Here is a 25,217-nt window from a genome sequence, read left to right on the forward strand (position 1 = left end):
CCATGCCAGGCGTGCACGTCTATGCTGTGGAGTCAATGGTAGTCTTCTGACCGGACGCCGGGAGTGCAGGCCTCCTTCAACCAATCGACGGGAAATTGTTCTGGTCGATATTGGAACAGCCAGGGTGTCTTGCACATGCTGAAGAATGGCGGTTGACGTGGCGTGCGGGGCTGCCACCGCTTGGCGGCGGATGCGCCGATCCTCGCGTGCTGACGTCACTCGGGCTGCGCCTGGACCCCTCGCACGTGCCACATGTCCCTGCGCCAACCATCTTCGCCACAGGCGCTGCACCGTGGACACATCCCTATGGGCATCGGCTGCGATTTGACGAAGCGACCAACCTGCCCTTCTCAGCCCGATCACCATACCCCTCGTAAAGTCGTCTGTCTGTTGGAAATGCCTCCGTTGACGGCGGCCTGGCATTCTTAGCTATACACGTGTCCTGTGGCACACGACAACACGTTCTACAATGACTGTCGGCTGAGAAATCACGGTACGAAGTGGGCCATTCGCCAACGCCGTGTTCCATTTATCGTTCGCTACGTGCGCAGCACAGCGGCGCATTTCACATCATGAGCATACCTCAGTGACGTCAGTCTACCCTGCAATTGGCATAAAGTTCTGACCACTCCTTCTTGGTGTTGCATTTGCTCTGTCAGTCAGTGTAAATACGCACAGAAAATTATTCGAAATAAAATGAATCCCAGAAATACGGGTCCGTATTCTCGTCTGCAAAGATGGGTTGACGTTATAGTATCAAAAATTAAAAAAAATCACTTCTCTAGTTATAAATATGTGTCTGAACCCTAATAACAATATTGGAAAATAGTGGTGCACTTCAAAATTGCACATATCTCCATATTTTATTAAATTCATGTCACTAAAACGTTTTTACTGGAAAGAAATACTCTATAACCTGTTGGTAATGGTAATTTTTGATGCCTACATACTCTATAGTTTGAACACCGACATACCCCTTGAACATGAGGAATTTATGGTTAGAATTGTCGAAGGTCTTGTAGATGAAGAAACTCTTCAAAACATTCCACCTGGACCTTCAGGAGAAATGGGACATCAGCTGGTACGCCTCCAAGGGAAGAAACTGCGGTTGTACCCTGTCTTCGACTGCAGAAAAAATTCACGTACCCACTTCTGGTGCCCAGGATGTAGTTGTGGTGTCCATAAACAGTTCTACCATAAATTAAAACATTTTTGGAGGCCTATGAAAACAGGAAGAAAGAGGAACCACCCCGAAGGTAGCGAAGATGAATCTGACTAAGCAGACTCACGTTTTGGTGCGATGTGCTTGCGTTATTTCAGTTCTATTTTACTTTACAGTACTTCAATGTAGTGAAACCTTTCTACATATTTTTAATCAGCATGAAATTGTGCAAATTTTGTATATAGTAAAATCTTCATATAATATTCATTTTTACGTACACGTTGCCAAGAACTTTCGGATTATTTTTGAATACTTAGCGTGTGTTGAATACTTCACCCATGCTGCTTCAGGATACTAAATTAGTAAGTTTAATTTCCTACTATAGTAATCTTGGTCCTTTTCTGAATAAAACGACATGTTATACATGAAAATAAATTGAAAAACAACACTTTAATGAATTTTTTTAAAGTTGCTTGCAAAACTCACCTAAATGCTTGCCGCTTGAAGGTAAACCACTTGCCGGTTCGAGGGTTAATGGCAAACCATAAGTGTAAGTTCTAGAACAATGTTATCAATTTAACCAGAATCCGAAGGCCTGCATGCTACGCTCATAACGAAGGTGGATTGGGTACCACCTAGGGTAGTAGCTTCTGCTGAACTTATCTCCATGCCTTAGACAGTTGAAAACCTGTAGATTAGGGTCAGTGATATTTCACACTGACCGAAATACTACCAAGGTTGTGAGCCTCGGAGAGCCTCACAATATTTTCTGGCTAAGAGCAGGCATTTCTTCCTACTCTAACTAGGTATGGTTTTCCCACCAATACTCGGGTGGCTGATTGCATGATACAGCAAGAGTGGTACAGAGAAACTGAAGTTGTTCATAATAGGGAAGAACGTTTTTCCTTGATGTCTAACTATGTTGGTGTTTTTAAAATGTATTTATTTCTTTATTCATTTCATTAATTATGATTTTAAACACTTGTTCTTTGTTTTTATCATAATTTTTTAAAGCAAGATTCCTCTTTATGACGTTATTGTTTTTTCGGTCTCCACAAAAATGACCTAACCAGTTTTCGTTGTAGTGACGATAACCTTTTTTATTTGATTTTCTTATTTGCTTCACGTCGCACCAACACAGAGGGGTCTTATGGCGACGATGGGATAGAAAAGTGCTATGAGTGCAAAGGAAGTGGCCATGGCCTTAATTAAGGAACAGGGCCAGCATTTGCCTGGTGTGAAAATGGGGAACCACAGAAAACCATCTTCAGTGCTGCCGACAGTGGTGTTCTATCTCCCGGATGCAAGCTCACAGCTGCGCGCCCCTCACTGCACGACCATTTTATATTACTTCATATACATTCTTTACAAAAGTTATTTATTGGCTGTACTAGCCTGTTCTGAATGTGCCAGATCTGATTCCGATAGCATTTATACACTGCATGATGAGTCACTGCAAAAGGGTTGGGCTTCAAAACTGGCTTTGTGTTGTAAACTTTGTGGTCCTATAAGAGATTACATTTACACATATCCCAAACAAGACCAATCTTTTGAGATGAACAGAAGAATTGTACATGATAAGAGAGAAATTGGCTGTTATTATGCTGAAGGAAAAACCTTTTTGTCAGGGATGAATATACCACTGCCTCCAAATCCCAATGCTTATCATAACCACACTTAAGTCCTGGCGGTATGTAGAGAAGTTACTGAACATTGCAATGAGACAATTAAAGAATGAAAAGATAAGGTCAGAGAACTTACTGGCAAAAATGAATATGGTGTAAGCGTGGATAGCAGCTGGATAAAGTGCGTTTTTTTTTTCTCTTTAGGATGTCATCCAGGGTCAACCGACTGCTTGTACGTGTGACATCAATTAACCCGTCACACACTCTCTGCCTGGGCAGCAAACAAAGTACCTGAGAAGTGCTGGTGAGAGGGGCGACGGGAAACATGACATCACCGGTAGGTTAAGGCCTAGTGCTGCGGGTAGTACAATGAGGTATGTGTTGTACATATTTCTCTTCACATACTTCACTGTATTGTAATATAACTTTATGAAGCAGAAAAGAGTTATACAGCAACTTTATTTCTAACACAAACTTTTTCTTTTTTTTTTCCGGTGCATCTTCGAAACTGATAGTCGTTTTCTTCCAATAAAAATAAAAAAGATCGGAGACATAGATGGCTTGTCGCGCTGTGATGTGCTCGGTTCATCCATGCTTCTGTAGTATACTATACGACTACTAAAACCACTATGTACGACAAAGTACATGCCTACTACAAAGCGAGGCAGTCCCTTCGTCCTACTCTATGACTGAAGCGCCTGACCACTCTGCATTCTTACGTCGCATGGACTCCCCGACATCACTCGTCACCCAATTGATAGCCACTGCTATCCCAGTGGAGACAGGTAATGTATTAGACATAGAGGTTTTATCCAAGAACTGCTTTTGTTGTAGGAAATATACTACAGATGATAAAAATGAATCAGCACATCTCTCCTGGAAAGCAGGTCATGCTGTACATATAAACATGGAGTCTGTCCATGCAGTTAGAATATTGTCATATGTTTCAAGGATGCAAGGCAATCCAAATGCACTAACTACTATGGTGACTGTAAGAGCTATAAATCAGTTACAGAAGCTGACCCATATAATGTAACACTATTCCTAAAATAGAATGCATTGAACATTTACAAAAAAAATTTAGGCACTGCTTTGAGAAAATATGCTGCAGAGAAAAAGCTTGGTAGCAAAGGTAAACTTACAAAATTAACATTGGAAACAAATTCAAAAATTATTTTGATGTAACTAACTCTTAAGAGAAAATACAGAAAATGTAGTCTCAATGATATATGTTATATGGGCCACTATGCATTATCCTGCTGCAAGAAAAGTTTTCCATCTCACCAACAGATGTCCTAGATCTGTGGTGTAGCAACCAGAGGTTAAAGGCTAAGGGAGAAATACATACTAAGTCAAGGAAGGTATCCCTTCTTATGTTGTACAGAAAGTGAAACCTTTGTCTCATCGCTCCTGATATGGTGCGTCTGCATGGCAAGATACAAAATAATAATGAGCCGTTCATTGCACTGTTTGACTGCAATGCCCCAAACCACCTAAGTTGGTCTCCAAACCAAACCAAACCCAACCCAATGGCGCAACAGCCCCGAAGGGCCATGGCCTACCAAGCGACTGCTGCTCAGCCTGAAGGCCTGCAGATTATCAGGTGTCGTGTGGTCAGCACGATGAATCCACTCGGCTGTTATTCTTGGCATTCGAGACTGGGACCGCCATCTCACTTGTAAACATGCAGGCTGAGTGGACCTCGAACCAGCCCTCAGATCCAGGTAAAAATCCCTGTCCTGGCTGGGAATCAAACCCGGGGCTTCCGGGTAAGAGGCAGGCATGCTACCCCTACACCACGGGGCCAGCCTAAGTTCTCACCACACTAAAATTAGCAGTAATGGATGCCGTATGTCACTTCCAATTGTGGAAGACGGAGAGAGTTTGAAGTAATGAAAAGACTGAACATAATTCCTGGAAAGTTTATGGAAGACGGTGAAAAGTTTGGACCAGCTTCGTATTTCATCCTGTGGCAGAAAGTCTTCTCCAAAAGGTAAAATAAGGATGACGTAACTAAGAGGCTAGAAGAAGATGAAGGAAAACAAACCAACTTCCAAGGAAGAACTTGTACAAGTACCAGATGTGATCCTAACATCATGTGAGTGATGATATACTATTTTACCTTTAAATGTGATTTATTTGTTAATTATTTTTCAGATATCCTAATTCATTCAAACTGCAGTAACTTTTGTCACGATAAAGGCATTTGCAGGACTTTTGTTTCTAATTAAAGCTAGTACACATATCTATATTACCTACCAATGAGAAAAGGGTAACCATATAAATGTAATTTTATAACTTTTAAAAAAATTTGTTAACCTACCTTTGAAGAAACTTTAAATGTAATTTAATTTTAAACATCTTATTTGTAACCAATTTAAACAAAAATGGTAGGATACCGATGCATTCCTCATGCATTGTAGATATTTTTTTTTTTTTTTTTTTACAAAGTTCATGCAACTTCGTTTAAAAGTGTGAGACAATCTTAAATACTCTAGAGCAAACAGCAACAAATTAAACTGTTATGAACAACATAAAATTGGTGTAGAAATTAAATTCACAATGTGTCAACTTGATTATTATGAAACAATAGAAAAATGTAACATTGCTATAGATTATTTTGTGGAGAAAAAAATTGTGTAGTGTATATGACCACCCTAAATAAGGTAGTATCAAAGCCATTTTCGTGGAGCAAGTACAGATAGAACTGAACAAGAAACATAATCAGAACAGCCAGGACCTGAACACCAGAGCTCCAAAGAGTACACCATACTAGCTTTACTATCAGCATGAGATAATATAATTAGCTGCAAAGGTGGGTGTCCTATGGCACTTTTCAAGAATAAACCAAATGCATTTGGTAACTTCATACCAGAGAGAGAAAAAGTAGGAAGTCTAGAATTTCAACTATAAAACAAAACATTTAATCCAGATGCAGCAGTGTTGACTTTCAGAAGAAAATTTCTATATAACATGTCCAAAAACAGATTTGTTCTCTATAAGTTTAAATTTTATAACTCTCTAACTTACCTGTTTTGTTACCTCCAGAGATGTCTGTGCTAATTTCTCCACCTCCAGGACTGTTACTTCTGGTATTAACTACACTTTCCTCTCTAGAAGTGCTAACAACTCCACTACTTATGGTTAATTCCTGCTGCTTTGGCACACTTTGCGCGCTACCAGGTGTGTTACTACACCTGCTATCGGAACTTGGATCTGTTGACGATTTATGCGATGATGTTTCATTATCCGTCTCAGAACGTGATCCAGCAATGTTTCTGGAAAAGAAAAGAAGTGAATAAATGACAAGATCACATCCCAACAATGTTTACAGTATTAACAATATATAAAGTAATGCAACGTTCATCCAGAAGTAGCAGACATGACAGTAGTGAGAATGATCACTAGAACAAACATCTAGAAACAGTGACATGAGAGCACTTGCAATAAAGAAATAAACGATAAGTTGGGTATGAACTCAATGAATAAAACTGTGCATAAGAATCAGCTTTGGTGGTGGGGTCATGTATAATGAGCAGAGGATTGGTTACCAAGGAGAATAATAGACTCAGAAATGGACGGTAAAAAGAAGCCTAAGGATCACTAGGTTACAAAGGTTACTCCCAGCTGTTAATGAATTCAAGATAAGAGGTATAGACCCAGAGGAAACCACAGGGGTAGTTGCAAACTGAGGGATGTAGAGAGGGTTAGTTCATTCACAAGGGCTTACAGACTGAACACTGAAAGGTATAACAGACTATAAGGGGTTAATTTGAGTCTACCTGTCTCTCAGGTCCAAATACTCACCATACTAGCTAGCACCCTATGCTACACTGGAAAGTAAGATTATATTTGCAAGGCATGTGTAAAATAAAATTATTTCAGAACACCAAACACAAAGATTCCTGTAGGATGTTTACCAAAAGAATGCAAAGCAAAACAATGATAAGTATGATCTTGCATACTAATTGTGCATCCTTTTATTTAAAAAAAGGCTTTCTCTTCATATGAATACACTGAGGCTGTGAAACATTATTTAATTATTTATTGTAGTCACGTCCTAGTTTGTGAATAATGGGCAATGACTGAGTGGCCTAGTAAGTATTCCTAAGAGTCGGGATACCAGTAGCTATGGAAATGGATTGAGCATCTCGGGTATATTCTGAATAGTGACCCTCTTTGCGGCCAGGCAGCTAGGACTATACAATCCACTGGCGATCCCTAACCCTTTAGAGGGGAGTTTCTATGTATAAGCAGGGTAGCATCCTGCTTCACACAAGCTCAGAATATTTTAAGCAAACCTCGGACCTATGGGAGTGGGAGTAACAGAGTTCCACTTCCATTTGACAGGTGAAGGACTCCTTGGAAACAACTCGGCAAACGAAATAGAATTCAATAGGGAGTTATCAATATTATTACAGCTTACGGATGAAAGCAGAACTGGGAGAGCCAGCAAAGAGGATGCATCTGGATGTGTTAGTAGTTATGATACCTAGGTAAGAGGAGATACCGAGGACGAGGTAGGAGATTATGAAGTATTCTTAACAGGTGTTAAAAAGCAGCGTGTGGGGTACGACTGTTCATCAGGAACACTACTGCATGCAACATACTTTCTGTTAGGCATGCAAATGAGCTAATGATGTGGGTAGATTTAGCAGTTGAAGAATTAGGACGAGAATTGTCTCGGTCTACTCACCATGTCAGGATGCAGATGAAGTGGACAAGTTTCATGAAGCACTGAGTGACATTGTAGTCAGGGTCAACAGCAACGATAGGACAGTGCAAATAGGCGGTTTCAATGCGAGTGTTGGAAATACATTACTTTTTATTTATTTTTATTCTTTTAAGTTTATTTTTTACAATTGGCTTTACGTCACACCGACACAGATAGGTTTTATGGTGACAATGAGATAGGACATGGCTAGGAGTGGGAAGGAAGCGACCATGGCCTTAATTAAGGTACACGGCCAGTATCCAGTAATCGGGAGATAGTAGGTTCGAACCCCACTGTCGACAGCTCTGAAAATGGTTTTCCGTGGTTTCCCATTTTCACACCAGGCAAATGCTGGGGCTGTACCTCAATTAAGGCCACGGCCGCTTCCTTCCCACTTTTAGCCCTTCCCTGTCCCATCGTCGCCATAAGACCTATCTGTGTCGGCGCGACGTTAAGCAAATAGCAAAGAAAGAAAAATTAAGGTACAGCCCCAGCATTTGTTTGGTGCCAAAATGGGAAACCATGGAAAAACCTCATTCAGCTAAGATCCTTGAAAGAATCTTGGATAGACGAATAAGAGACAGAGTAGAGGGAAAAATGGCAGAACACCAGTATGGATTCAGAAAAGGCAGGTCCACATTTGACCCAATATTTACATTGTGTCAAATGATGGAAAGGTATTGGGAATATGGAAAGGACATGGTAGTAACATTTCTAGATATTGAAAAGGCATATGCCAGTGTCCCAAGGAATTTGGTATGGAAAAGATTGACAGAGGCACAGATTGAGAATTAAACCATGCAGGAGGTAATAGCATTGTATGAAAATTGCAAAAGCTGTGTTAGAACCAAAGTGGGTCAAACTGAATGGTTCAGAGTTGAGACAGGCTTAAGACAGGGAAGTGTATTGTCTCCCTTACTCTTCACTATCATCATGGATAGAATTCTACAGAATATCAAGGAGAAGATGATGGACGAGCAAATAAAGCCTATGCTCTTTGCTGATGACTTTGTAGTTTGGGGAGATAATGAAGAGGAAGTACAGACACAAGTTGATTTATGGAATGAGGAGATAAGAAATTTTGGAATGAAGATTAGTAGTGCGAAAAGTAAGACTTTGATCATGACAAAAGGTAACAGAAAATCCAGAGGAGTGATATAAATAGGAAATGAACCTCCTGAAGTAGTGAAAAATTTTTAATTTTTGGGCAGCGAGATATCACAAGATGGAAATTTGGATGGAGGAATTGATTTAAGAATACAGCAGTCTGCAAGATTCTACCAGTGTGTGAGAGACATTGTATGGAACAAAGATGTGCCAATGAAGTGCAAGAAGGTTTTATACTCGTCCTATTATAAACCTATACTGACCTATGCTTCAGCAGCCTGGATGTTAAGTAAGTAGAATCAAAGTAAGGTACAAGCAGCTGAAATGAGATTCTTGAGGAACATACAGGGAAAGACAAGATGAGATAGAATACGAAATGAGGAAATAAGGAGAAGTGTGGGAGTGTGTAAACTTCAGGAAGATATTGATATAGCAAAGCTAAAATGGTTTGGACACATGATGAGAATGCCAAGAGAGAGAATACCAAAGAGAACATTCATGGATACAGAGACTGGAAAGAGGCCATGGGAAAGTCAGAGAATGAGATGGAGGAGCTCTATTGTGGACTGTATTACAAATAGAGGAGTCGATAGCAATAAAGTACTAAAAGAGTAATGGTGGAAAGATCAAGTAAGGTGGAGGGCTTTGGTACACTACCCTACCCAGAGAGAATATGGAAAAGAGAATGGATGGAGAAGAAGAAGAAGATGGAAAAACCACCTTCAGCACTGCCGACAGTGGGGTTCAAACCCACTATCTCCTGAATGCAAGCTGATAGCTATGCGGCCCAAACTCCACAGCCACTTGCTCGGTTTACGTGAATGTTGATATCCCTATCACAGCCACGCTCCCATTTTACATGGAATCTGAACCCCACGAACACAACTTAACACTTCAAAAATCCTGCAAACATAGGCCACAATTCATACCATGGCTACCTTGGTCAGAAACCAGTGATGATGGTACCTGGCTATCACACTCCCAAGCAAACTTTTCTTCATGCTAAATGTGACTGTTTTTGCAACTGAAAGTACATCTCGGGTACTACCAGACTGAGCTGAGATTGAACCCGCCACACTCCAGTTAATTTGCATTTTTTTAACCAACTTTTCAGTGTTTGTTTTTTTTTTTTGCTAGGGGCTTTAAGTCGCACCGACACAGATAGGTCTTATGGCGACGATGGGATTGGAAAGGCCTAGGAGTTGGAAGCGGCCGTGGCCTTAATTAAGGTACAGCCCCAGCATTTGCCTGGTGTGAAAATGGGAAACCACGGAAAACCATCTTCAGGGCTGCCGACAGTGGGATTCGAACCTACTATCTCCCGGACGCAAGCTCACATTACAATTTATAAATCTCATTTTTTCAACCGTATTGGAGTTCAGAGTATCAAATTATAATAATTAAAGAACCACCTTTCCAATACACAAAATCCTTATATTTAGGATGAAACCGTTTAATCACAAATTGGACATGTTTCACTCAACTTTGTGAGCATCATCAGCAATAGTTAACATAAATCATTGGTGGGTCAGGGCCCTTATCCTGGTGTATATCACAAAAGAATGTCTAATATACATTGATAAAAATATATAAATTTAACACTTTAAAATAGTCAATAAGATTATTTATGTCTATTAAAACAAAAAAATTTATCATTAAAATTGTTTAAAATGTGAAACGGAATGGATGGCTTAAAAGTTAAAAATAGTATATGGTAATTAGATGTTCTTAAAAATCGTTGTCCAATATATCTACGCTCGATTGCATTAAACTGTTTATGATAAAATCAGTTTTTCATATCAGGGTGAGTTCTTATTATAAACTATATTGCTGTTTTTTTTTTTAAATAATGATGATGAGAAACGCTAAAATCGCACACGATGGTTGAAAAACGAAGTTCACTGGTGATAAAATGTCGTCTAGATTGGCATAAATTAGCCTTTATGGGACTCCTTGCGTTGTAATTTCAGCCGTTATTTTGTGCAGTAATGTGTTGAAATTGTTCTTCTAACGGAGAATTACTGATCTATTATATGGAATTGATCGGATGTATCCCGTGTGTGAACTGGTCCCTTGGTTGTTTACCCGTAAACCGTAAACCCGTAAACAACCAAGGGACCAGTTCACAAACAGGATACATCCGATCAATTCCATATAATAGATCAGTAATTCTCCGTTAGAAGAACAATTTCAACATATTACTGCACAAAATAACGGCTGAAATTACAACGCAAGGAGTCCCATAAAGGCTAATTTACGCCGATCTAGACGACATTTTATCACCAGTGAACTTCGTTTTTCAACCATCATGTGCGATTTTAGTGTTTCTCATCATCATTATTTTAAAAAAAAACAGCAATATAGTTTATAATAAGAACTCACCCTGATATGAAAAACTGATTTTATCATAAACAGTTTAATGCAAACGAGCGTAGATATATTGGACAACGATTTTTAAGAACATCTATTTACCATATACTATTTTTAACTTTTAAGCCATCCATTCCGTTTCACATTTTAAACAATTTTAATGATAAAATTTTTTGTTTTAATAGACATAAATAATCTTATTGACTATTTTAAAGTGTTAAATTTATATATTTTTATCAATGTATATTAGACATTCTTTTGTGATATACACCAGGATCAGGGCCCTGACCCACCAATGATTTATGTTAACTATAGCTGATGATGCTCACAAAGTTGAGTGAAACATGTCCAATTTGTGATTAAACGGTTTCATCCTAAATATAAGGATTTTGTGTATTGGAAAGGTGGTTCTTTAATTATTATAATTTGATAATTTGATAATTTGATGCAAGCTCACAGCCGCGCGCCTCTACGCGCACGGCCAACTCGACCGGTTTCAGTGGTTTTAGCAGAGTATTTTATAAGTGTTACTAATAACAAATTGCAGTGGTTACTGATTGTATCTAACACTTAAATAAAATAGGAATAACACTGCATACAAATATCATTCAGAGGAAGAAAAACACTCATTTTCCAGCAACTAGATTCAACTGCACACTACCTAGTATGAAGACTGACACAATTCTGCTGTTTCCTAAGTTAGGTTAGACAGATAACAAATGGCACACTTTATGACAAAGAGAACTCATAATAAAGCAATAGTAAACTTGTGTCCATGATCTGAAGTGCTGCAGGTCTTTTCAGGCACACTCCAGTGGAAGGGAGCTGCATGTACCATTTATAACAAAGACCAACCCTCCTGCAATTTCTTAAACCTCTGGCAGTATCAGGAATCGAACCCAAGCCTCTAAGGACAGCAGCTAACAGAGCTAACCGTTATGTTATGGAGGTGGACAGTAAAGCAATAGAGCTTAAAGAAGTCACCAAGTCTGTAAAGAATATATAGGACATATTTTCACATAGCACAAACTGGATTCACAATGGTTCCAATGAAGGTGATTCCCAAATAAAGGCTGAAATAAATCAAGTTATACCAAAGGTACTCCCCAAACTCGAGGAGCATCTGAAAAATAATCATTCTCAGTCAGATATCAAAGATGAAGAGCTGTGACACACTAGTGCCATTCCCAACATCCAGGTTCCCATTTTGATGGTATCTCAAGCTAAATTTTTATATGTCATTAAAATTTTAAAAGTATTTCAATAGCTTTAGAATTAGGGCCATTATATTTCAGTCCATCCCACAATAACCTGCTCCAATTAACTATCTTATTAATATAGGCACCTGTTTCTCGCAAACCACAAAATCACAAAATTTTTGCAAAATTTTACAAATTTGGCTCAAAAATGCAAAATTCTTTATGTTTAAGCAAAATTGCAAAACAATTTACGAAATTATTCGGAATTGCATGATATGAAGTTAACGCCGGTGATTCGAGGCGAGTTGTGGCAATAAAATCCAATAATCAATGCCACAATCGACTTTATACCCGTTCAATATACATCAAAAGCTAAGATATAGTATATCGATTATCGCTAAATTAGCTTCCTGTGAAGCGAGAAATTTATCATATTCATAATTACATGACGGAGTGACAGTGTCCTCTTGCCTGTTGAAAATCGCTGCTGTTCGGTGTGTTTAATTTCCTTTTTTTATTTTTGTTCTGTTTATTAAAAGGGTTGTGACAGTTTTTGATTGAGAAAAAGAATTTGCATCGAAAGAATTTTACGTGTTTGACAAAACTAGAAAGATACTGATATGCAAATACTGTAATGTGCGAATTGAGCGGCAGAGTTTCACATAAGAAGAACAAGGAAAAGGTGCTAACGACTACAGGCATCAGAAGACAAGCTAGTCTCACAGACACTAGTTCAGAGGCAAAACGAACGAAACACGATAAAGACGAATTCATTTTATGTACAACTCAAGTTTTTATGGAGGCAAATATTCCACTGGAAAAAGTTGATCATCCGAAGATGAGAGAGTGGATGGAGAAATATGTACCAGGTTTGTGCAATACTATAAAATTTTTCTGAGGAAGACATCTGAGGTTATGTTTTTCCAATAACTTTGTGTGGTTATGCTAGTTTTCTCATTTAATGCCATTTAGGCCTAGATAATGTATGCTGGATCCCTCATTTAAAATTATAAATGATTTAATTCATTCAAATTATGTTAAAGAGCCCTCTAATATTAGGCCTATTGATTTTTTGAGGTGCTGGAGACTTGCCCACAGCTGGAAGACTGTAGGAAGGTTCTGTACCTCGAATCATCAAAGAGGAGGAGGAAAGATTAAAAGAAGCTGTGAAGGATGACAGAGTTAAGATGAGGGAGTTTCAATTCTTTGTAATGAAACAACTGATAAAAAAAGGGCAATGTGTGTTTATGGTTCTGGTAAAAGTGCTTAGTTGCGGTGATAGGAAGGTTCAGAAGTTGTTTGTAGGGGGAGTGAAAGTTATTGGAAATGCTAAAGCTACAGCATGTTCGCAGGCAATTATGAATGTAATTCACAAACTTGAAATTCAGTAATAGAATGTAGTTTCTATAACTTCAGATTCAGCACGTTACATAGGCAAGTGCATAAACACAGTTAGGGTTTTAGTTTCAGAAGGGTTAATACACACGCAGTGCTGGGATCATAAACTGAATTTGATGGGCAGTGTGCCGGCTGTGGAACTTAGTGCTTTGAACTAATGTGTTGTACAGGCAAAACACATTTTCCTTTACATGGAAGAGACAGCATGTATACATTCAATTCTTGAAACAGAAATATGAAGACGAACCCACTAAAGCTAAACTCTTCCCTATTCCTGTGATCACCAGATGGAACTCATGGTTTAAAATTGTTGAGTACCTTGGTGAATATTTTCATGGTCAGTCAGTAATGTTGATAGCGAGAGGGCATTCTCAACGTATTGTAATATAATGTATCACAGGAGAACAGCTCTGACTCCCAATAATATGGAACTCATGGTATCTCTGTCTTTTTCAGACTAATGTGTAAATGATATACTTAGGCCAGGCCCTACTTGTTAAAGTGACAGCTAATACAATTTTTTTTCAAATTTCCATGCTTTGATATAATGTGTAATACTGTATGTGTTCTAAGCAGAAGCATAACTCATGTATATATACTTATGCAAAAATACAACGTTGTTATACTGCAAATGTGTTATCAACTAAGTTTTTGGTTTACCTGTTATTGCTGAAAAGTGGAAATGAAATTCAGCGAAATTAATGATGAAATAAAATAAAAATAGCTAAAAATATACCAAAATAACTGTTTAAAAAAATGACAATATTAGGCAAAAATTTTCATCACAAAGAGGTGCCTCTACTTATTAAACATATTCATAGCATTGAAATAGTTTAAAAGGGCAGTATTATCTCAAAATGTATAAGCCATCATGATTAGAAGATGCCTGCATTCCACACAGTGAAGTGAACGTCCATCAAATGCAAGTTTTGAAGTCACTGGTGGACTGAGTTTCTTAACCTTTCCCGAGCGGAACACGGATATATCCAGAGCCAATCTGTCATCCATGAGCGGAGAACGGATACATCTGGGTATAGCTCTTATTAAAACCTGGCGCCGATTATCACTGTAGTAGTTAATGTTAGGCTCAGAAGATGGCAGCACCATGCAGACACAGGTTTGATAGTAAACATATCACCTCTAGAGACCTCTGTGACTTCAAAAATATCTGCAGCCAGCTGTTGATTCAGATGCGCGCACGTGATAATTCACAGGCATTAGAGTTTGTTTGTTTTTCTGGTATTTGTTTGATGCTTTTTACATAATGTTGTGGACAAGACTACAGACTGATGAGGAAATAGTATCTGCTTTGGATGTGAGTGACGATCATATTTCAGATATTCGTTTTTCTGACAGTGATAGTGAATTACGTGAAAATGACAAGTGTGAGAACAGGAACAGCACAAGTGACAGTGTGGCGTCTAACAGCGGCAGTGACTCACAATGAAGAGATGTGTCCGATAGGGATCGGGGGCCTAGTCATAGGGTTTCCTTGTTAGGTATAAACCCTGATCTAGTTCTTCCGTCTGGTTTTGACAGTAATAGAGTATTTTGAGCCGGCTTGATAAATATAATTTGTGAAGAAATCTGCCTCTACGGTGACATAAAAATAACAAAAGAATGCTCCCCTCACACAGAAGTCAAGGCTAAACGAATGGAAACATCCTCTAAACTCAAACATAAAAACATTCTTAGGAGTTGTGATAAACATTGTGCTTCACCCCCCTCACGTATATTACTGGGTATTTTTCTAAGGCATGAGTTAGTAAGGTACCATTCTTTACGGACGTATTTCCCCGCGATGAATTTTTTACTCCTGTTTTGGAATCTACATTTTGCACACCCTTCCCAAAATCAGGATCGTCTCAGAAAAATTCAGTATGTTGAGCCTGTCTTTAATAAAATCAGAGAAAAGTGCATGCTTCATTATACCCGTGATGAAAAAATTTCTATTGACGAGAGTATGATATTCTTCAAGGGGAGAGTTTCATTTAAAGTTTACAACCCAATGAAGCCCACAAAATTTGGACTCAAAATGTTTGTGTCTGACAGTAGTAACAGGTACCTATACTATTTCAAACCTTACACTGGTAAAGAAGAAACTAGTTCAGACATTCTAAAAACCACTCAAATTGTTACTGCTCTCACTGCTTCTCTCACCAAAGATCCCAAGAACCCTCCTTCTGGCTATCACGTATATACTGACAGGTGTTATACGTCACCACAATTAGCTGACTAAAGACAATGGGTAGGGATATAGTACCATATCTGAAGTACTTATATGATTATTGTTTGCATGAAGGAATTATACCAAATGAATGGAGAGTTGCTATAGTAGCCGCTGTATATAAAGGAAAGGGTGATAGACATAAAGCTGAAAATTACAGGCCAGTCAGTTTGACATGCATTGTATGTAAGCTTTGGGAAAGCATTCTTTCTGATTGTATTAGACATGTTTGTGAAATTAATAACTGGTTTGATAGAAGGCAGTTTGGGTTTAGGAAACGTTATTCCACTGAAGCCCAACTTGTAGGATTCCAGCAAGATATAGCAGATATCCTGGATTCAGGAGGTCAATTGGACTATATCGCGATTGACCTGTCTAAGGCATTTGATAGGGTAGATCATGGGAGACTACTGGCAAAAATGAGTGCAATTCGATTTGACAAAAGAGTGACTGAATGGGTGGCTCTGTTTCTAGAAAACAGAACTCAGAGAATTAGAGTAGGTGAAGCTTTAACTGTCCCTGTAAAAATTAAGAGGGGAATTCCTCAAGGCAGTATTATTGGACCTTTATGTTTTCTTATATATACCAATGATATGTGTAAAGAAGTTTAATCAGAGATAAGGCTTTTTGCAGATGATGTTATTCTGTACAGAGTAATAAATAAGTTACAAGATTGTGAGCAACTGCAAAATGACCTCGATAATGTTGTGAGATGGACAGTAGGCAATTGTAACGATCACTCACCTATTTTCGGCTACCGTCATCTGGAACTTCATCTATGTCCATATACTCGCCGATACTTCATTCATCTAACCGGCCTTGGACCTTCTCTGCTGCCGCGCCGTGCATCCGTCCTGGTGAACTGCTAACTACACACTGAGTCTCCTCTGCGTTACGTCATCTGCTACGTCAGTGTCCGATATTTCTCGACGTTTTGTGTACTTTTTTCCGGAACTTTCTGCAGCGGTATAAAGGCTTCCCCCACATACTCGGTCTTCAGTCCAGCACTGATTCCGAGTGTGGTTGGAGGGTCGTCTGAGGACTTCCCAGTATTTGCTGGGAAGCTCCACTTCTTTTATTTGCTGCATTGGGTGAGCAACAGAGTATTTATTTTATAATTACCACTATTATTCTCCTCCTATGGCTTTTGGAGTTATCTTCATTGTTGTGGCCGGTTTTCTTTTAAGTATGATATGAGTGATATTTTTTCTTAACAAATGAACATTGAGTAATATCCAATTTCAAGAGTTGGTGAGTGATTGAACTTGTGGCCTGGACGGTACAACTTATCACATAAAACTGTTCCTGCATTTGGCAATGTTTATACTCAGGCGACTCCCATTATTGTGATCCCCGTCCTTGGTCCTTCCCGTGCCTTTCTTCTCTCTTTGTTTACCTTTTTGGAAATTTGTGTCCATATTTTCCGAGGCTTTATAGGTTACCGCGTTCATTTGATTAGTCAAATATTATAATTTGTAAATGGTCTAGGGATTCTATTCTAATGTACGTCATTCACGATGAGTGTTTTCTTTTGTGTGTGTCAGGTTACAAAATTGAGTTGTAAAATTTAAAATTGATTTCCTTTGTAGAAACAATATACTGTTTTGATTAACTTTTTTTTCTTCTTCTTATTACATCCACTAACCTCCAATTGGTCCCAGCTCTTTTCTCCTTGAACGTCTTGTCAAAGAATCTTAATCAACCTATACGTTGTTGCTATAAATCGTCACAAAATGGTAGCAGAGTAACTCACCCGATTTATTTACTGTTGTCTTTTTTTCAATTTTTCTCTTTTTTTACTCTTTGTTACTGTGCTCTCTTTTTCAACATGGCAACTTTTTCCGATAATTTTCCATTAAACTCTTCTGATAATTCTTTATATTTACCCCCGTTTTCCCGGTCTCTACCTAATCCACCTCATACGGATTTAATTACTTTTGATGACACTTCGTCCTCAGAACCTTCATCCACCATTTCTTCGTCTTCGCATTCTTCCACTTCAGACTTATCTGATCAAGACCTAAAACCAAAACTTCCAAGTACCGCTTATCATTTACATCCTGAATTTTCTAGGCCACTCACCTCATCGCCTATCTCCCCAAATCCACTCATTTCTACATTAAATTTAGAGATTATTAAACAGTCATTAACACAAGTGCCTCATTTAACTGATACAAATCCTCGAAATTTAACTATATGGCTATTTTTTGTCCGTAAACTTCTTAAAATTAACCTTGCCCCATTTTCCCAACTCATTAGTTTATTAACGTCTAAAACTACTGGACATTTAACGAATTTTTGGCTTGAAAATATGGCACATTTTCAGGATTGGGCTCAATTTCGCACATGTCTCCATAATTACTTTTTACCTTATGAGGTACGTCATACATTGAGTTTGGAATTTGTCCGCCGTCATCAACGTTCTGACGAACCTGTACACGATTATTTAGACTCACTTCTTACTTTTAGTGATGTTCTTAATATCGCTAATAATCCATCGGAATTAATTTCAATTGTTACATTTTATGCTGTACCTTCTTTCCGACAACTTCTTCAGATACATTCCCCCCCTACCTCTTTGCTACAATTGTATACCGCAGCACAAGCTCATACGACTTACTCGTATGCAGATATTTCCTACTATGCTCGTGTCCCACCACCACCACCAGTCTTACCTTCTGCTACTACCTCTCCCCCGGTGTCATTATCATTACCAATATCTCGTTCTGTTACAGTCAGTAAACCTATTATCTGTTACCGCTGTAGAGGTACAGGACATATAGCTAAATTTTGTGCCTCCCCCATCTCGGGAAACGCCCCCAACCCTCGTCCGTAGGCAGTGGACGCGTTCACGGGGCAAATCTGCCTGATCAAATACCTGCTTTTCATCACACCTTTACCACTCGGCAACCTTTTCGATCTTCTTACACTCAACCGAGCGTCAAATATGATTCTCACATTTTTTGCTCATTACCCAAAACTTCACATATTGTAGTCTTGCTCCACAATATTCCTACTATTGCACTTTTAGATTCTGGTTCAACGACTTCGTTAATTAGTTTAGAACTCTTCCAATCTCTTCAGACTATTTTTTCTCGTCTTCAACTTTCTCAGTCTTCCCTTCGTTGTACTTCTGCATCAAATAATCTACTTCAGACTCTTGGTCAAGTCAAGCTCAACTTAAAAATTCAACATTTTTCGTGGACCTATTCTTTTAATGTTGTAGAAAATTTATCATATCCATTAATTCTAGGATATGATTTTTTTCGTCATACCGGTTTGGTACTTGATTCATTTTCTTCCTCTATTCGTTTCACCTTTTCGGATATTAGGATTCCATTAGTGAATTGTTCTGATTTCCCTCTTTCACATTTTCTTTCGGTTCGCAAGGACCATGTGTATTGTAATCGTTCTCAATCTGCCCAACTTGATAATTTGTTAGTTGAATTTTCTGATGTTGTCACCTCTAAACTTGGAACAGTTTCCAATTTTCAAGCTCATATTGATCTCACTGATACCACGCCTGTTCGATCTCCCCCGTATCATTTGAGTCCGCCCAGAATGAAAATTCTTAATCAACTTGTAGAGAAAATGCTGGTTGATAATACCATCGTACCTTCCACTTCGGACTACGCCTCTCCCGCGTTCGTTGTTGATAAACCTGATGGGTCCTTTCGTTTTGTAGTTGATTATCGTAAAATTAATTCTAAGATCCTCTACGATGCTTACCCCGTGCCTAAAGTTCAAACTGCGTTTCAACATTTTTCCAATGCACAGTATTTTTCCCTTTTAGATTTCAATTCGGCCTATAACCAGATACCCTTAGATGATAGTAGCTCTAAGTATACTGCCTTTATTACTCCTACTGGGCTGTATCAATTCACGAAAGTACCTTTCGGATTAAACCTTGGCTCACAAATCATGCAAAGATTTGTTGACAATCTTTTTTCTGATATAAAATATCAGTATCTATTTCCATATGTGGATGATCTTTTGATTTATAGTCCTGATTTTGACACTCATATTAAACATCTTCGTGAAGTACTCTCTCGGTTACGTTCTGTTAATCTTACCGTCAATCCTTCTAAAATTATTTTAGCACAGACTTCCATTAAATTTTTGGGACATATTCTGTCCAATAATGGCATTTCTGTTGATCCGGATCGGGTTTCTGCAGTTGATCGCATTCCTCCACCGAAAAATTTGAAGCACTTGCGAACATTCTTAGGTATGGTTGGTTTTTATAGTAAATTTATCCCTCACTATTCTCGCATATCTGAGCCACTTAATTTACTTAAACGAAAAGGCATGAAATTTCACTGGGGAGAACAGCAACAAACTGCATTTATTTCTCTCAAATCTGCCTTAACCAAAGCCCCTGTTCTTCAAATACCTGACTTTGATTTACCCTTTGAAGTTTTTACGGACGCCTCTGACGTTGCGGTTGGAGGAGTCTTACATCAAAACCGAGACGGTAAACTTCTTCCTATTGCTTATTTTAGTCGCTTGCTCTCGCCTACTGAACGTAAGTATTCTGTTTATGAAAGGGAAGCATTAGCGTTAATCCTCACTATTGAGCATTTTTCGGAATACCTTGACCATCGGCAATTTCTTGTTCAAACTGATAATCAGGCCTTATCCTGGCTACTCAACAATGCCCCTAAAATAGGCAGGACCGGTCGATGGCTGCTCCGCCTTTCTCGTTTTAAGTTTTCTGTAAAATTCGTTTCAGGTTATCAAAATTCAGTCGCTGATGCTCTTTCTCGCCTTTTTGACCAATCTTCCTCTTCAACTTTAGATCAACTTCCTTCTTATGAAATCAATGCGATTTCTTCTCTTATTGATTTTCCATTATCTTTTGACTCGTGTCATCAGCATCAATCTACCGATTCTTACTGTAAAGATATTAAGATTTCTCTTTCTGCTACTAACTATGACGGACCTTTCCGGATCCATAATGAATTGCTGGTTTTTAAACCAACTCCTAAATCAACCCCTAGAGTAGTCATTCCTTCCCCTTTACGTTCGATGCTGTTTCAGTATTATCATGGATCTCCTACAGGGGGACACTTTGGGCGCGCTAAAACTTATTCTCGGTTGGCATCTCAATTCTTTTGGCCCAATATGCGTAAGGATGTCTTCACCTGGGTTAAATCTTGTACTTTATGCCAAAAACACAAACCCCGGAACGCATTGTCCTTTGGTGCTCATTCCGCCACACCTTCTACTTATCCTGCTGAGAGGTACTATATTGATCTTGTCGGACCTATCACTAAATCCTCCCACGGCAATGCATATATTTTTACTCTGCTTGATGGTTTCTCTAAATTTTTGATTTTGCGTCCGTTGCGTACGCTTTCTGCTCAGACCATTATTCGGCTTTTGAATGACCAAATTTTCCCTATTATTGGTCTACCGAAATACCTAGTTTCGGATAACGCTACCATTTTTACCTCACAATCCTTTTACAACTTTTGCTTTATGAATGGTATTAACAAGGTCTTTACCTCCCCCTACCATCCTCAAGCCAATCTCGTCGAACGATATCATAGAAATTTGAAAGTTCTATTGTCCATTTTTCATTCCGAAGATCAACGCCATTGGGATTCTGAATTACCTGCCTTTGCCCTAGCACTTAATTCTGCCATCAATAACTCCACCTCTTTTTCCCCGGCGAAATTGTTTTTGGGTAGAGATTTGCAAACTCCTTTGGATTTAACATGGGATCTACCTTCTTTGCTTCTTTGCCCCCCTAATCAAGTCACTCAAGCGGAGTGGAAAAGGGCCTTAACTAAATTGCACCAGGCACGGGAGGTCCATCGACGGGTTCACGACCGTGGGCACCGTCCATCAAAATTTAAACTTTTAGATAAAGTACTGTTAAAGAATCATCCTCAAAGTTCCGCGAATGATCATATATCTGCTAAACTTTGCCCTCGTTGGACAGGCCCTTTTTCAATCATTCACTTCTCTACTCCGGTTTCTGTTTTATTACAGGATGCAAATGATCCTTCCATTGTTAAAAAGGCCCATGTTTCGCAGTTGAAACAGTATTTTCAGTAATTTCTTTCTTTTTCTTTTCTCTTTTGCTCTACCCAGTGACCCTTCAACCCCACCCGGGTCAACTGGACTCTCCCATCTTGGTGAACATTGGGGAATGTTCCCCTTCTTTTGTTTTATTTTTTTATATATTATGTATGTTAAATACCCTAGACCATACTGTGTTTGTTTATTGTAAATTTTTAATACCCCCCCCCTTCCCTTCCTTGTGCCTTTATTATGTTTATTTAAACTTTGTTTCTTGCCGAGTCTGCTTTTGTTCCAGCTCCTCTTTTTCTTCCTTCCTCTTCGCCCGTCGCCATTCGTCGGGTCCATCTTGATTTCCGGAATCCTTCGGATTCCTGGCCGGCGGGGGAATATGTAACGATCACTCACCTATTTTCGGCTACCGTCATCTGGAACTTCATCTATGTTCATATACTCGCCGATACTTCATTCATCTAACCGGCCTTGGACCTTCTCTGCTGCCGCGCCGTGCATCCGTCCTGGTGAACTGCTAACTACACACTGAGTCTCCTCTGCGTTACGTCATCTGCTACGTCAGTGTCCGATATTTCTCGACGTTTTGTGTACTTTTTTCCGGAACTTTCTGCAGCGGTATAAAGGCTTCCCCCACATACTCGGTCTTCAGTCCAGCACTGATTCCGAGTGTGGTTGGAGGGTCGTCTGAGGACTTCCCAGTATTTGCTGGGAAGCTCCACTTCTTTTATTTGCTGCATTGGGTGAGCAACAGAGTATTTATTTTATAATTACCACTATTATTCTCCTCCTATGGCTTTTGGAGTTATCTTCATTGTTGTGGCCGGTTTTCTTTTAAGTATGATATGAGTGATATTTTTTCTTAACAAATGAACATTGAGTAATATCCAATTTCAAGAGTTGGTGAGTGATTGAACTTGTGGCCTGGACGGTACAACTTATCACATAAAACTGTTCCTGCATTTGGCAATGTTTATACTCAGGCGACTCCCATTATTGTGATCCCCGTCCTTGGTCCTTCCCGTGCCTTTCTTCTCTCTTTGTTTACCTTTTTGGAAATTTGTGTCCATATTTTCCGAGGCTTTATAGGTTACCGCGTTCATTTGATTAGTCAAATATTATAATTTGTAAATGGTCTAGGGATTCTATTCTAATGTACGTCATTCACGATGAGTGTTTTCTTTTGTGTGTGTCAGGTTACAAAATTGAGTTGTAAAATTTAAAATTGATTTCCTTTGTAGAAACAATATACTGTTTTGATTAACTTTTTTTTCTTCTTCTTATTACATCCACTAACCTCCAATTGGTCCCAGCTCTTTTCTCCTTGAACGTCTTGTCAAAGAATCTTAATCAACCTATACGTTGTTGCTATAAATCGTCACACAATGGTATGATGATAAACGGGGATAAAAGTCAGGTTGTGAGTTTCACAAATAGGAAAAGTCCTCTCAGTTTTAATTACTGCGTCGATGGGTGAAAGTTCCCTTTGGGGATCATTGTAAATACCTAGGTATTAATATAAGGAAAGATCTTCATTGGGGAAATCACATAAAGAGAATTGTAAAAAAGGGTACAGATCTCTGCACAGGTTATGAGAGTATTTAGGGGTTGTAGTAAGGATGTAAAGGAGAGAGCATATTTGTATCTGGTGAGACCCCAACTAGAGTATGGTTCCAGTGTATGGGACCCTTACCAGGATTACTTGATTCAGGAACTGGAAAAAATCCAAAGAAAAGCAGCTCGATTTATTCTGGGCGATTTCCGACGAAAGAGTAGCGTTATAAAAATGTTGCAAAGTTTGGGCTGGGAAGACTTGGGAGAAAGGAGAAAAGCTGCTCGACTAAGTGGTATGTTGATACAGATGTTGATTCCCATAGGGAATCTGAAATATTTGTTCTGAATGAGTAAATTTATAATACCAATATAAATGGTCCGTTATTGGACATTATAAATTTTCCAGCTAACTCATTCCTGGTAGCCAGCGTTTCGCCCCCGTGTGCTAGGCTGGGCTCATCAGTTGGTACCCAGCACACCTACTCTAGTTGGGGTCTCACCAGACACAAATATGCTCTCTCCTTTACATCCATTTTTCTTTTTTTGCTAGGGGCTTTACGTCGCACCGACACAGATAGGTCTTATGGCGACGATGGGATAGGAAAGGCCTAGGAGTTGGAAGGAAGCGGCCGTGGCCTTAATTAAGGTACAGCCCCAGCATTTGCCTGGTGTGAAAATGGGAAACCACGGAAAACCATTTTCAGGGCTGCCGATAGTGGGATTCGAACCTACTATCTCCCGGATGCAAGCTCACAGCCGCGCGCCTCTACGCGCACGGCCAACTCGCCCGGTCTTTACATCCTTACTACAACCCCTAAATACTCTCATACCACGGTATCCTGGTAAGGTTCCCATACACTGGAACCATACTCTAGTTGGGGTCTCACCAGATACAAATATGCTCTCTCCTTTACATCCTTATTACAACCCCTAAATACTCTTATACCACGGTATGCACTGGCCAGCGTCTTGGTAGGTGTGCTGGGTACCAACTGATGAGCCCAGCCTAGCACACGGGGGTGAAACGCTGGCAACCAGGAATGAGTTAGCTGGAAAATTTATAATGTCCAATAACGGACCATATCTATAAGTGGTATGTTCCGAGCTGTCAGTGGAGAGATGGCGTGGGAGAACATCAGTAGACGAATAAGTTTGGATGGTGTCTTTATAGGAAAGATCACAATATGAAGATAAAGTTGGAATTCAAGAGGACAAACTGGGGCAAATCTTCGTTTATAGGAAGGGGAGTTAGGGACTGGAATAACTTACCAAGGGAGATGTTCAATAAATTTCCAATTTCTTTGCAATCATTTAAGAAAAGGCTAGGAAAACAACAGATAGGGAATCTGACACCTGGGGGACTGCCCTAAATGCAGATCAGTAGTGACTGATCTTCCTATCCATGAATATACTAACAGGCACAATCATGCCATCCCATAAAGAAATGCCACATCAGCTCCAAAAGACAAATCTGAGCAAAATGAAACAAGGGGACATCATTTCTTTTTGTAACGATTCTAAACTTGCTCTGTCATGGAAAGACAAAAGGACAGTTTTTTCATGTTGAGCACTAGCCACAAAGGGTCAAAGACAGATAATACATCAGTCCAGTCCAACTACCGAAACAAGCACCAGATAGACACCCCAATATGATGGTAGACAACACGAAACACATGGGTGGTGTGGATCGTAGTGATCACTATATAGCCTCTTTACCATTTCATGCGTAGGACAATAAAGTGGTATAAAAAAATGTTCTTCTGGCTCCTTAAGATATGCATTGTCACCTCATATCTGCTGTATGTCATGGTCCAGAAAAACT

At 39.2% G+C, this 25,217-nt stretch overlaps 1 protein-coding gene across 2 annotated transcripts in view; it reads right to left on the reverse strand.

Moving 5' to 3' along the window:
• yrt (erythrocyte membrane protein band 4.1-like yurt) overlaps positions 1-25,217 on the reverse strand; it is a 454,068-nt gene that overhangs the window by 222,721 nt on the left and 206,130 nt on the right. For both annotated transcript variants that reach the window (XM_067140591.2, XM_067140590.2), the window contains exon 11: positions 5,818-6,065. In XM_067140591.2, coding sequence (XP_066996692.1) covers positions 5,818-6,065 — 248 coding nt within the window. The remainder of the gene's footprint in view (positions 1-5,817; positions 6,066-25,217) is intronic.

The sequence above is a fragment of the Anabrus simplex genome, chromosome 2 (genome assembly GCF_040414725.1).
Source record: "Anabrus simplex isolate iqAnaSimp1 chromosome 2, ASM4041472v1, whole genome shotgun sequence".
NCBI classification, from domain to species: Eukaryota; Metazoa; Arthropoda; class Insecta; order Orthoptera; family Tettigoniidae; genus Anabrus; species Anabrus simplex.